General features: G+C 38.4%; 1 protein-coding gene across 2 annotated transcripts in view; it reads left to right on the top strand.

The window, feature by feature from the left end:
* Ptprr (protein tyrosine phosphatase, receptor type, R) overlaps positions 1 to 13,086 on the top strand; it is a 366,148-nt gene that overhangs the window by 260,414 nt on the left and 92,648 nt on the right. For both annotated transcript variants that reach the window (XM_005374316.2, XM_005374317.2), the window contains one exon: positions 4,327 to 4,595. In XM_005374316.2, the coding sequence (XP_005374373.2) occupies positions 4,327 to 4,595 (269 nt within the window). The remainder of the gene's footprint in view (positions 1 to 4,326; positions 4,596 to 13,086) is intronic.

The raw sequence follows: 13,086 nt of genomic DNA, 5'->3' as shown, positions 1-13,086 counted from the left end.
GAATATTTGTGTTACTTATGATATTTTAAAATTAAAATTATAAGCTGTGAAATACAGGATTTCTTTTGCCTCATGTCATTTCTGCATCCCTCGGGTTCCCATTAATCCTTTGGGGCTTTTTCTCGCTATAGTTTGATTTTTACAGCTTCTCTCTTTCCACTATCCTTTCTGGGGCTGGGCATGTAGCTCAGTGGCACAAGTGCCTGCTTGGCAAGTGCAAGGCCCTGAGTTCTATTCCAGTACCAAAAAAAAAAAAAAAAAGAATCAATTATCCTTTTTCTTTTCCATGTTTCAAATGATCAAGTGACTGTAATGCATCACAAGATTCAAACACAGATTCTAAAGAGAAAAGAAAGCTTTTAACTTGTTTTTGCTATGGTAAGGTTTTAGGTTGAGTTTTAAAACAAAATGTATTCACATAGAAAAACATGCATATGTTATATGTCAGACTTCAATCTGTACAGAGCAAAATCTTGGACATACTTTTCCAGAGGCTGTAGGAAAGAAGCTGCAATGTAGGGATTGAGAGGAAATAGTACAGTTGAATGATCAGATGCCTGGAAGTCAGAAAACCTGGATTCTAGAGTTGGTTTCCAATCTTTTGTAGATCATCCAAGTGCTCTGAGCTTGAATGTGGAAAGAAGGGTTTACAGCAGATGACTTTTAAAATCCCTTACACGGGGACTTCTTGGCACGTAGCTATTGACATTTCTGGACTGACTCCTCTGTGAGCAGGGGAGAAAGGAAGGCTTTGCTGGGTATTGTAGGGCTTTGGCAACTCCCTAGGCTCTGCGCACCAGATGCCAGCAGCACCTTTCCATGGCTCCCTCCCTTCACAGATATGGCAGCCAAAAGCCTCTCTAGGGATTGCCCAGTGTCCCAAATGCTAAAAACCCTTCCAGTGGCAAATCACTGCCTTGTAGCTTAATGCCATGGCAATTACTATGTTGTCAACCAGCAACTTCTTGTGTTTTTTTTTTTTTCCAGATTTGTCCAGACCGTTTAATCTCTTGGGTATTTTTAAACAGCACCTTACTCATATTATACATTCTCCAGGGTCTGCATTTCCCTAATTAAAAACACAGAAGCCAGTCTGTACACATGTTACACCAAGACAAGTTGAAAAGTTGACCTCTAAGCGGAGATGCAATAGGTTACTCATTGAAAATGTGTAACAAAGGTTTCTCATTAAAAACAGAAGCTTATGAGCAGCAAAGAAGGACTTTAGACTACAGTATGTTTTATACTAATAAAATCATAAAAGTGACCTGTCAAGAAGAATTGAGATCAGCACTTTTTGGATTTCTCATTTTCATGATTAAAATAAGCAAAATCCAAGTATAAACAAGCTAACAAATGTCCTGCTATACATATTATATTTATGTAAAGAGCTTTGAAGACACAACACATGTATTACCTTTTTCTAGTAAAGGTATTTTGGCAAAAGTATAGATATATTTGTTTCTTCATTCAAGAAAATGACTTGTGGGGCTGAGGATTTAGCTGAGCAGCACAGTGCCTGCCTGGCAAGCACAAGGTCATGAGTTTGATTCCTGGTACCAGAAGAAGAAAAAAAAAAAAAAAAGAAAATGACTTGCTTACCATTAAAAAATGCTATCCCACTTTAAATTCTATTGCCTCATCTTTTCATAGTTATGTGTTTAACACAATACACTTACATCTGTGTGTTTTGTGATGCATATTGTTTCAGAATTTTTTTAACAGAATGGTGGCAAGGTACATTGTGAAAATCAGAGAAACTGGAAAGATGCAGCAAGTTCAAAGCCTTAGGCAGTACACACAGAATAAAAGCATCCATCCTCAGTATTCTCTCTCCCACCATTTAAGGAAAAACATAGTAAAAGTACTTGAAAGTAATTATAATGGAAGACTTGTCACTTACTAGTAGACTTTTTCTCTTTTTTTCTCCATGTTTTCACATTCACTCTCCTTCCAACTAATATATGTAGTTTGGAGGAGGGGCTAATCTAATAACCTTTTTTGTTACATATTCTTCAATTTCATAAGGATAGAGGGCAAAGCACTTGGGGAATAGCTTGTAACTTTCACAATCTATGACCTAGTGTGGGTACAGAAAGATAGTTTTGAGTGACTTGCTTTTTCATTTTTCATTTTGACCTTTTATAGCATCTCTTGTGACTTCACAGCCTACATTTTCTCTTCTTTATATCATCACCTATTTTTTTGCTCTGCATCTCAGACAGTTTCTCACATTAGCCATATATGCCACAAGTGATGCCTTCTGTGTTGTCAACTCTGGTATTACTTTCAAAGATGTACACCTTGTGAATGAGGGTTCAGTTCATTGGATTTTCTTAGTGATCTCAGTGTGATATCCTTTCATGTTAGATTATCATGCTTTTATTTCACCCTACTCCTTTTCCATAATTTAATTTTGTTAAACAGATTCTTTATTTCCAACATCATTTTGAGACTACTGCAGAAATGTGCTCTAAAGTTATCCTGAAATAAACTCTCAAAGGTATTTATTACACCCCAAATTCTTCACTAATCTTCTTCTTATCATACTTTAACTAGAATAATACATATTTAAGCTTTAAATCTTTCTAGTAGATTTAAAATATAGATGATGACAATTTAACAAAACTTTGAAATAAGAGAGTAGACAGAGTGATTAGTTAGAGTAAATGTAATTGTAAACTGCTAGGAAAACCTCTTAAAATAATGCTCATTTTGCTAACAGATTCTAGAAACTAAACAGAGAGTTCAATTGGCTTAAGGTGCTTTAAGATGCAGATCTTACAGGCCCGTCCATTGGGGTAATTACAGGTAATGAGTTCTCGCCTTTCCGTGTGAGTTAACCTATTGAGTCTCTTCCTGAGAGTAGATAAAAAACATGAGGACATCTAGTTTTTGTAGGAACTGTAAAGGAGTCAGTGTGAAAAATAAGAAGAAATATCTAATAAAAAGAGAGGCCTGTGGACATGAAAGATAAGCACTGCTCACCTCATAGTTTGTCCCATGGAATGTCCCAGTAAAGGCAGGCCAATTATTTTAAAAGTTCAAAAGTGATCATTTTCACACTTCTGACTTTTTTTTAGTCCTTTTTGTTTAATTAAGTTTATTGGTACAATTTACATATATGTAATGATCGCATTCATTATAGGGAATTTGTACCTGTACGTGATATACCTTGATTTCCTTTTTTCCCCATTCCCCTCCTCTCCCTTCAAACCCTCTTCCACTCCTTATTTATAAAGTTTTGCTTCCATTTTATCTTTTCTCTCATTTTTTCTTTTCCCTTCCATCCCTCCTCCCCAGGTCCCCTTTCCTTTTGAACAATTACTTCCTATCTTACAATATCTATTATACATTTTGGTTCTTATATACACTTTCAATTTCTCACACCAGAGAGATAATGAGGTATTTACACATGTCCAATTTATTTTTCTTAAGTGTATGGTCTGGTCTCAAGGTGCACCCATTTAGCTACAAATGTCTCAATTTATCTTTCTTTATGGCTGAGTAGTACTCTATTATATTTTTAAAAAATCTTTTTTCTCCATTCAACAGTTAACGGACATGTGGGTTGTTTCCAAAATTTAGCTATTATAAACTATGCTGCTATAAACATGGGTGCACATATCGCTGTGCTATGATTTAGCAATTCTGACTTGAATTGGCTATTCCAGAAAGGACTCTGAGAATGGAGGAAAATGATACTTTTGCTTTTTTTCTATTTACATTAAAAATTAAAAGGGGAAAAGGTAAGATAAGATGAGACAGACAATTCTGGTTGTCCAAATTATTGTTTGATACAGTCTAAAATTTGTCAAGTATCAATCAGGTACTCAAGTTCAAATACAACTAATGTAGGTATTTGCCAAGATAAGAAATTAAGGTTTATAGCATAACTATTTTATTAATATTTTGAACACTTCACTGCTACACTGGATACAGTTCTCTATTCCTGTAATAATCATAGACCCATGTTTCATGGCTATTCATTCTCCAAACTTACTATTTCAATAAACTCCCGTGGAACAAACTGAGATCTGGCATTTTACAGAATTAACCAAACTTGTTTTTTAATGTGTCTTTGAGGAACAGCTTCATGTACATAAATTTTTGAAATGTATGAGCAGCAGAACTTGAAATACCAAGTATATACTTATGAGAAAAACTTTAGTACCATAAAACCAAGAAATCATCCCAGCAGGCTCTGCTTACTTTATCATGAAGCCTTTATTTCTATTTGTTTTATAGGCTAGGGTAGAGGAGCTTATACTCTGTTGCTTGGTGTGTGAATATATGATAGGAACCCTTTCTATCGCATTATTGTAGATTCTTTACAGACTAAAAGAAAGACTTCAGCTTTCCTTGAGACAAGACAAAGAGAAAAACCAGGAGATCCACCTGTCACCCATCCTTCTGCAGCCAGCACAGTCTGAGGCTAAGACGGGGCGCAGCATGGTCCAGCCTGATCCAGTGCCAAAGGTGCTGAACGTTGTTGTAGACCCTCAAGGCCGATGCACTCCTGAAATCAAAGCTACCGCCTGCACCTCGGTCTGTCCTTCTCCTTTCAAAATGAAGCCCATAGGACTTCAAGAGAGGTAAGACCTTTTTATATTTCCACCTATAAATCTCTGTTTATTTAAGAGTATTCATTAGCTGAAAAGCATAAAACTAGAAACGATTGGCATACCTGGTAGAATTGTTCACTACCAAATGGATACCCAGAGGTAACAGTGTTGCTTGTCTCCTGAAAGTGTCAGGTAAGAGGAAGTCTTTTAAACTGGTGGAGACCTAAGCAAATCTCATCTGCAGCTACAGGACAGTCTCTGTCACTATTTATTGAGTACTTATTGAGTCACTAACTGTTTAAACACAAAGGCATCTTTTTAATTGTCCTCAAACTCTGGTGTAGAGGGACTGGGGATAAATTCAGAGTGCTTCCTGCCAAAATCCACACTGTTTGAAGTCGTGCAGGAGTCTGTATCACAAATTAATTTCATTTAAAGCTTTCCCTGTTCCCTTTGACCACAGAAACATTAAATATTGAGGTCTGTGACATTTTTATTCCCGTATCTGCCTCTCAGATATACTCATTCATGTGAGATTTCCACTTAAATCAAGTGCAATGTAAGAAATACAAATTCTTGATGAGGGGTTAATTCTTTGCTTCCCAAAAATACAAAGTAAAACTTTTCATGGTCTTTCTTAAAATAAGTTTTATTTTTATATTTAAAATATTGCTGATGGATGTGGTGATGCATGCCTATAATCCTAGCACTTGGGAAGCTGAGGCAGGAGGATTACCGTGAGTTCAAAACTTGCCAGCACTACATAGTGAGACCTTGCCTCGAGAAAAAAACATTACTCACATTATATCCAACATTGTACACCATGGCATTATATTGATTAAGAAGGCTTTAAGGTACATATTCTATTTTCCCCATGTCTCTATTTCCTATCATTGTTTTATTGTTTCTTGAGTTTTTTAATATCACATATATACATTTTCATTGTATTTCCAATGATATATCACAATGCCTAATAAAAGTAGCCATATGACTTGATGCTTTAAGAACTGCAAAAGGCAAAATTGGTCATTTAACTTTGCATCATTTTTAAACCCATTTTTTCCTGTGATGTTGGTACTAGAGTTGCTATAAATGACTGCTGCTTTGGGGGTTAAATATTTTGTTACTGAAGATACAACCAGCATATTAGATTATGGCTAAAGTTCTCAGAATAGGTGGCACTGATAAATTTTGTTAGGCTTTATTCAAAATTCTCTCATGCCATTTTTCTTCCTAGAAGGAAAATGGTTTGTTTCCATTGCCAGGTCATATTTTGTGCAGTAAAGAAAAAATTCTTTGGTCGCTGTTGTAACCTTCATTCATACTGCATTTTTAACTTTATCATGTGTGCTATGTTGGATAGATGATTTTAGGAAAAAATTTGTTGAAGTTTTTGCCAATGAACAATGAACGATGTGAAGAGAAAGGTTGGCTGCAGTGATCTCTAAAAGCCCTTATTGGGCAAATGCTTTGACGTTACACCAGAGGAGAAACAACACCACCAAATCATTCTGCCTGCCTCCTCCCTCAAGTACTGTTGGCTTCCTGAAGGATTCACATGGGCTTCCATGTGACATTCTTTCTTCTTGGGCACCACGAAGTTGCTCCTGTGATTCAATCTGGAAAGAGAGACAAGAGTAACGTTTCTCCTGAGGCTATGGGACTTAGGAGAAATGGGCTTGGCTTGACAGCTGCTCTGCCTTCCTAGATTGATGGCCTCACATGCAAAGATAAGTCACTCACCTAGCCTACTCCCTTCTTCTAAAAATGAGGGGACAAAATTGACTTCTTACCCTCCTTCGCTTGCTTTTATTCTTAGGAATTTATTTTTGCTTCAAACAGAAACTCTGGATCAGAGATCAGTGGTGGACCAAGGGCAGAGTGGCAGGAAGGGTCTGCACAGAGGCAGGTAATAGGGAATGTGTTATCTATAGAACATTTAAAGATCATAATAAACTGACTAAAAGTCAGACTAGTTTTAATTATTACCATGTACCTCCAATTCCAAGCAAGGTCACCACAAAATTACCAACAGGAATAGCTATTCTGTAGGCCACTGCTGGAGTATAAGGAGTATAAGTTTAAATATCTGTGCATTCATTGAGCTGAAGTGAATATTTAAGAAGGGAGATCACAAGGACAGTGTTTTGCTCATCTTTGTCATTCACATGGGGACTCTAGCAGAGGAAGTACCTGTTCAGTGTTTAATGGCTTCCCTGTCCCCTGATCTATCAATTTCCCTGCCTCACTACTGACTGCCTCTCGCTTCCTTCCCACCTCAGAGCAGGAGAAAGCTTTCCCCTCCAGAGAGCTGCAGGTCGTTCCTTCCAGACCCAGGAACTTTCTTCATCAATTTTTCTCAGCTGTGCTCTCTTTGCCGTCACTATACCATCAGCCTAGAACTTCAACACAAGTTCTCTTTTGTATTAAAGATACCGCCTTAGTTCTTTTCTCCTCTAGTTTTTGTCTTCCTTTCTATATGCAAATAGACATCTTGAAATAACAGAATGTATTTGTTGCCTCCCTTTTTTCAACCTTGCATCCTCTCTATTTCGTTCACATGCTCTTACTTATTAAGAGTGGTCCATCTACCCATCCACACCCTCATGCTTCATCTCCTTTCCCATCTAGCAGCAATGACCATCTCTCCTCCTTTGACCTTCAAGGCATCATTTTCCCTGCTTCCTGGGAATCCGATCACGGCCACTTTTCATCTACTGTTCTCCAAATGATTTCTGAGTGTCTTACTCACTTTTTCTCATTGCTGAGACAAAATACCTGGCACCCCAATTAAAAGAGGAAAGGTTTATTTAGCTCACAGATTGTAGAGGTTCTAATTCATACTTGGCAGACTCCAGAGCAGGTTGGCATGGCAGAGGGGCATCACAGAGGAGAAGCAGTTCATAGGGGGCAGAAGGCAGCAGAGCAGGGAAGTCGTGAAGAAGCAAAGCAGCAAAAGAGACCACAGTAGCCCCCTTTCTGCGCCTTATATTCTATTCAGGACTCACACCCAGGGTGGGGTACCCATAATTCTAGCGTCACACCATGAATCAATCCCAGCATCACATCTTTAACCCCAGCATCACACACTGTAGATCCATTACCTCCAAAATGCTCCATGACCACCAGGTTTTGTGGGAACATCTAGGTACAACCTGTAACACTGAGGAAGCACCACAGCTCAAATACACCTCACTGTAGAGGTCTGGCCCTATGTTCCTGCTCTGACTTGGACATGGCATGATGCCTCTTAACCCAAACCAATTTAAAACATTACAAAAAGACTTCAAAGTATTCCTCATCAAATCAGTTCTCTCTCTTTTTATTCTGATACCCAGAAACCTGAGTATCAACCCCTCCTATTTCTCCATTCCCCTTTTTAATGGAGTCGAACACTATGAAGACCTGGCACTCTTCTCTCAGTGCTGCCTTCTGTCCAACCCCAACCCCACTGAGAACTCTGGCTCTCTCATTTCTCCTGATCAGCCTCCCACTGATCCTTCTGCCTCAAAATTTTCCCTTCCCATTCCACCCTCCAGACATCTCACGCACAGGTTTTCTAAATTATATTTGAATGTTACTCTCCTTTTAGAGTCCCCTGTGTTTCTACATTGCTTTCTGAAAGTAACTGATACACTGGTACCTCGGTTCACAAACACTTTTCTTTGTGAAGAGTATGGTTTGCAAACAGAAGCACTTGGCAAAATTTTGTTTTTATTTATGAGCTCTGCATCGGGTGAGGACAAAGCAGCAGCTGTCTTTCCCTCATGAACACAAATGTGATCATCTTTTCCAGAACTGTGCAACAATTTAAGTTCATAAACTGAGGTATCACTGTGATTTCTCTGTGTGACATATGAAACCCTTGCCAGCTTCTCCCCACCCCTTTCCTCCTAAGCACCCACCCACAACCATCCTGATACTTGGACATTTTTCCAGGTACTATGCCGTACTTTTTAAAACCTAGGAAGTCCTTCTTACCTAGAACCTGTCTTTCTTTTCTCTACTCTTATTTGCCCTTGAAAAATACCACCACTATAGTGAGCCTGAATCTGTGTTTACAAATCAAGAAAATAAGAAATACAGTTTTATTTTTCTATAAGTCAAACTAAGTCTTTCTTATAGGTCCCATTCCACCTAAATTGAAGGAACTTAATGTCATCCCTTCTCAAACTTGCTCTCCTCCTCTATCTCTGTGGCTCTGAGATTGAGCGGAAGTTTTGAGAAGACTTTCTCAGCAGAAAGAGCAGGGATCTTATCTGCTTTGATACTGTCTGTCCAAACTATCATTTGCTAGCAGAACCCATTCAGAACAGCTCCTCTCTCTTCCCCTCTCTTGGCCATGTCCAATCTACTCTCAGAAACACAGATTCTCTCACTGCTCTACGGTAAATGGAGACCAAGGAAACTCTGTACACGTCTAAGACACCATCCCCCTGAAACACCATCCAGACACTTTTTCTCATGATTCTACCAAGGATCAGGGTCCTCTTGCTGAGGATCCCCCATTTCCCAGGGCTCAGCCATGCAGGACAGGCTCTCCCTGGTACTGGTCCTCTCAAAGGAGCCATCGAACACTTCTCCCTCCCCTGAACAGGCCACTTCATGGGCTGTTTCTCAGGCTTTAGGAACAGAAACACTTCTATTGCTCATTTTACATTCTGTATCACCTGAACTCCACAAGGTGAGAAACACACGCCCTTCTACTAAAGACCCGGCTGTCAGAGCCCAAGGCCCAAGACTGGACTCAAACCTCCCTGCCTTCTGCTTTCACATTCCTTCCCCAAGGCAATAAAATAGCAAATAGGTTGACAATCTGAAAACACAGGTCTAAAGGTGAATGGCTGGACTGAAAATACAGGAAGAGAAACTCAGACATTGTTTCCTGTTGGACACCATCCAGGGATCCCTGTCCCACCTTTCATTCTCGTTCCAGCCCAGCACTGACTCAGCGACTCCTCTTCTCCTGTCTTCAGTTTTACTCCCCTAACCTGTGCACCTACACTGTTCACAGCACTTCTTGGGTATACTGTAAATTTTAGTTTACTGATCCGTCTTAGCCAATAGACTCTAAACTTCTTGAGGGCACATATATGATTTAGCACTCTGTCTGTAATGTAGAGAACATAATCCTTGGAAAGCAGGAGCTCCTGGAAATAAATAAACGAATAGTTCCCATAAGTAATTCTCAGGTCAATGTCAGTAGCTTATAGGGAAACACTTTGCTTATCCTACCATCTTTTCCTCTTCTATTCTCACTCCCATTTTTTTTTAACCACAATTCCTGACCAACATGACCTAGTGAAGAATTTCAAGAGTGATAAGATATTAAAGATGTAGAGTCTACTATGCAGTCAGAAAGTTTTTATGAAGTTTTAAGCCTTAAAATTTTATGCTTCTGTGTTTTAATAGTGCCTTTTAAATAGCCTCATGTTTTAATTGCCACCTCTTGATCCAGAGTGATTATCTCATTTATTACATAAGATGAAACCATGATACCACAAAAACTGTAAAATGAATGTTATCCAAAAAGCGTTTTGGGTTGTGTTGTGTAAGTCTCTAATCTTTTATAGGACAACTCTACTACCTTGACATCGTTAATAATAAAATATAATTTAAATTAAAATATAAGTAAAAGAAAATATAGAGACTAAATTTATATACTTAATTCAACACAAAAGATATACCTTAAAATTATGAAGATTAATGACTCTTACAAAGTAAAGACCTACTAGCTTTCTCTTCTCTTTTCTGTTTCCAGTTAGGTACCTAATCCTATTGATTTTTATTGCTCCACCTTTGTGTGTGTGTGTATGTGTGTGTGTGTGTGTGTTGCTGGGAATTGAACCCAGGGCCTTGCGCATACAAGGCAAGAACTCTACCACTGAGCCACATCTCCAGCCCTCCACCTTTGTGATTATTGGTTATCTTTCTATGGTCATCACCCTGAGCATGATTCTTATCACTTCATGGTTCAATTGTTGTATCTTCTGATCATAAAAATTATATTACAACTAATATATATTGTACGTTTCCTACATATTATTTTATTTCATCTTATCTGCCTGTATCTAATTCTTTTTCCTCTTTCAATTCATGCTGTATATTCTACAGGTTTATCTTTCTATAATATCTATGTTATCTTATTTTGATGTGCTAGTTCCCTTTGCCTCCAGGACAAGGCCTAGACTGCCTTACTGGGACTGAGAAGTCCTGCACTATCTAGTCCTGATGATTCTCTCAAAATCTGTTTGCCATTAAGTCCCCAAATAAATCCTCTATCCCGTCCAGTCTGTTCTCATCCCTATCTTCCTCAGTGCCCTGGATGCATGTCCACATTTGCATTTGTGTTTACTGATTCCTCGACTTCCCTCCATCTACATAGCTCCAGTTTGCAAAGTCCAACACAAAGCTTGCCCTGATTGATCACGTAGCCCATCCATCCGCACAAAGATCTATAACACTTCTGAGTTCGAATATATACCACTATCTGGTCATGATTTCATTTAAAGAATCATTCACGAAAAGACTGAAACTGGTTCTCAAATAGCCTGTCCCTTGGCCAGATTGTAAGAATCCTACAGACAAGTCCTATGGCATAAGACGTGCAGGTCTCCCATAGTTCCTGCAGTGCTGGTTCATGGTAAACACTGGGAAAGTATTATGAAGTTAATTAGTTGTCCTTTGTACCTGGGGATCTCATATATTTTGAAAGAAACTTCCATAAGAACAAGTAGCTTAATGATAAACTACAGAGCCGAGTCTGACATTTATTAAATAAGTGAATAAGCAGAGTAAGTCCTCTGTGGTATAGTTTTCGCAATCTACAAAAAAACATCTAATCCACCTTACTTCAAAGGATACTGTAAAATGGCAATCATAAAAAATAGCATGAAGTCTTTGAGGAAAGAAATCTAGTATTAGTGTTGTTTCTGTTCTTTGACTCCACTTCACAACTTTATGTGTACTAGATCAGTGTGTTTTTGAAGTAAGAAAGTGGAAACTTTTTTTCACTGAATTACTATAGTTGAACCTACTATACACCATCATAAGTATTTCTGGTTATCAGTTGAATTTTAGTTTTTTATCCAATGTGAAATTATACTCACTTATTATAATTTTATATATGTGTGTGTATTTATAGATTGAGTATTAACAATATAAAGTTAACCTCAAATAGTCTAATACATAAATTCATTTCCTTTCAGTGAATCCAAAAACTGGGTAGATTCAAATGCCCGTAAATACTGCCTGTATAACTTGGAAGTTGTCTGCTCACCTGTAATAGTGTGTACTTCATGTGGACTTGAGAGGATTAAGTCAAATGACAAGTGTCATGAGACTGGGGCAGCATGAGGCCATAGCTGGCTCCTATTTCCCTTTCTCTCCTGTCCAGCCTTTGTCCTTTTCAAATTCTCTACTTAATATTCTCAGGAAAATGGTATGTGCGCTGGGTTCCACATACTCAGAAAACAAGGAATCACATGCAGGCTCTAGAACTAGAAAACTAGAATACAGAAGCAGAAAAAACAAACTATGGAAATAATGGGGGGGTTTCTTCTATCACCAAACCCCCAAGCATTGCCAATACCCAAAAAGTAAAGCATTCTCCAACTTTTTAAAAATTGGGCCATAATATAATGTATGTGATGTCCATAAGCACTATGCAAATGATATAATGCCCGGGTACATGAATCCAGAGATTTTCTTAAGGGATTGCAACCTGGTTGGCCCTGGAAGATTTCTGCCAGAGCTAGAAATATTTCTGCTGTGGCAAAAGCAATGTAAATAAAGATGAGTCTTGCCAACAAAATGATCAGTGTTCTACATGCAAACTTAGAGCCTCTGTTGATTACATTTCCTCTGACAGGGTGGAAAGCCCTAGCTTCTGTCCCTGCCCCCTGGTAGAGATATATTTCGACACTCAAAGACAATTTCTTTTGTTTTTCATTCTTTTTTTGGTAGTACCTGTTTGTAGCACACAGTGACTACATTCCTCATGGGCAGTGAGCACACTCAGCCCATCTCAATTCCTTTTTTTAAAATCTCCTTCCCCCCCTCCTCTCTCCCACCTCTTGGTCCACTTTCCTACCTGAAAAAGATCCATCTCCCTATCTCTCATCACCCATGACCCACTTTGCTTAGTATTTACCTTTTGTGCAGGCCACACTAGAGAAACCCTAGGATATACATGAAAAATATTCAACATCTCTGTCATTAGAGAAATGCAAATTAAAACAACACTGAGGTTTTTGTCTTACTCCAGAAAGAGTGGCTACTATTAAGAATCAGATAATAGCAAATGCTGGTAAGGCTGTGGAGAAAAGAGAACCCTTACGTATTGCTGGTGGGAGTATAAGCTAGTACAACCTCTGTGAAATCAGTATGAGCTTCCTCCCAAAGCAGAAACTAGAAATTCCATTCTACTCAGCTATTCCCTTCTAGATATCTTGCTGAAAAGTGATAGGCATCATGTTACAAATTACATGCATTCCCATGTTTGTAGCAGCACAACTCATAC

Source organism: Chinchilla lanigera, unplaced genomic scaffold (assembly GCF_000276665.1).
Source record: "Chinchilla lanigera isolate Chin_1 unplaced genomic scaffold, ChiLan1.0 scaffold00004, whole genome shotgun sequence".
NCBI classification, from domain to species: Eukaryota; Metazoa; Chordata; class Mammalia; order Rodentia; family Chinchillidae; genus Chinchilla; species Chinchilla lanigera.
Note: the sequence above shows the minus strand (reverse complement) of the source record. Positions and strands in the feature narration are given on the sequence as shown.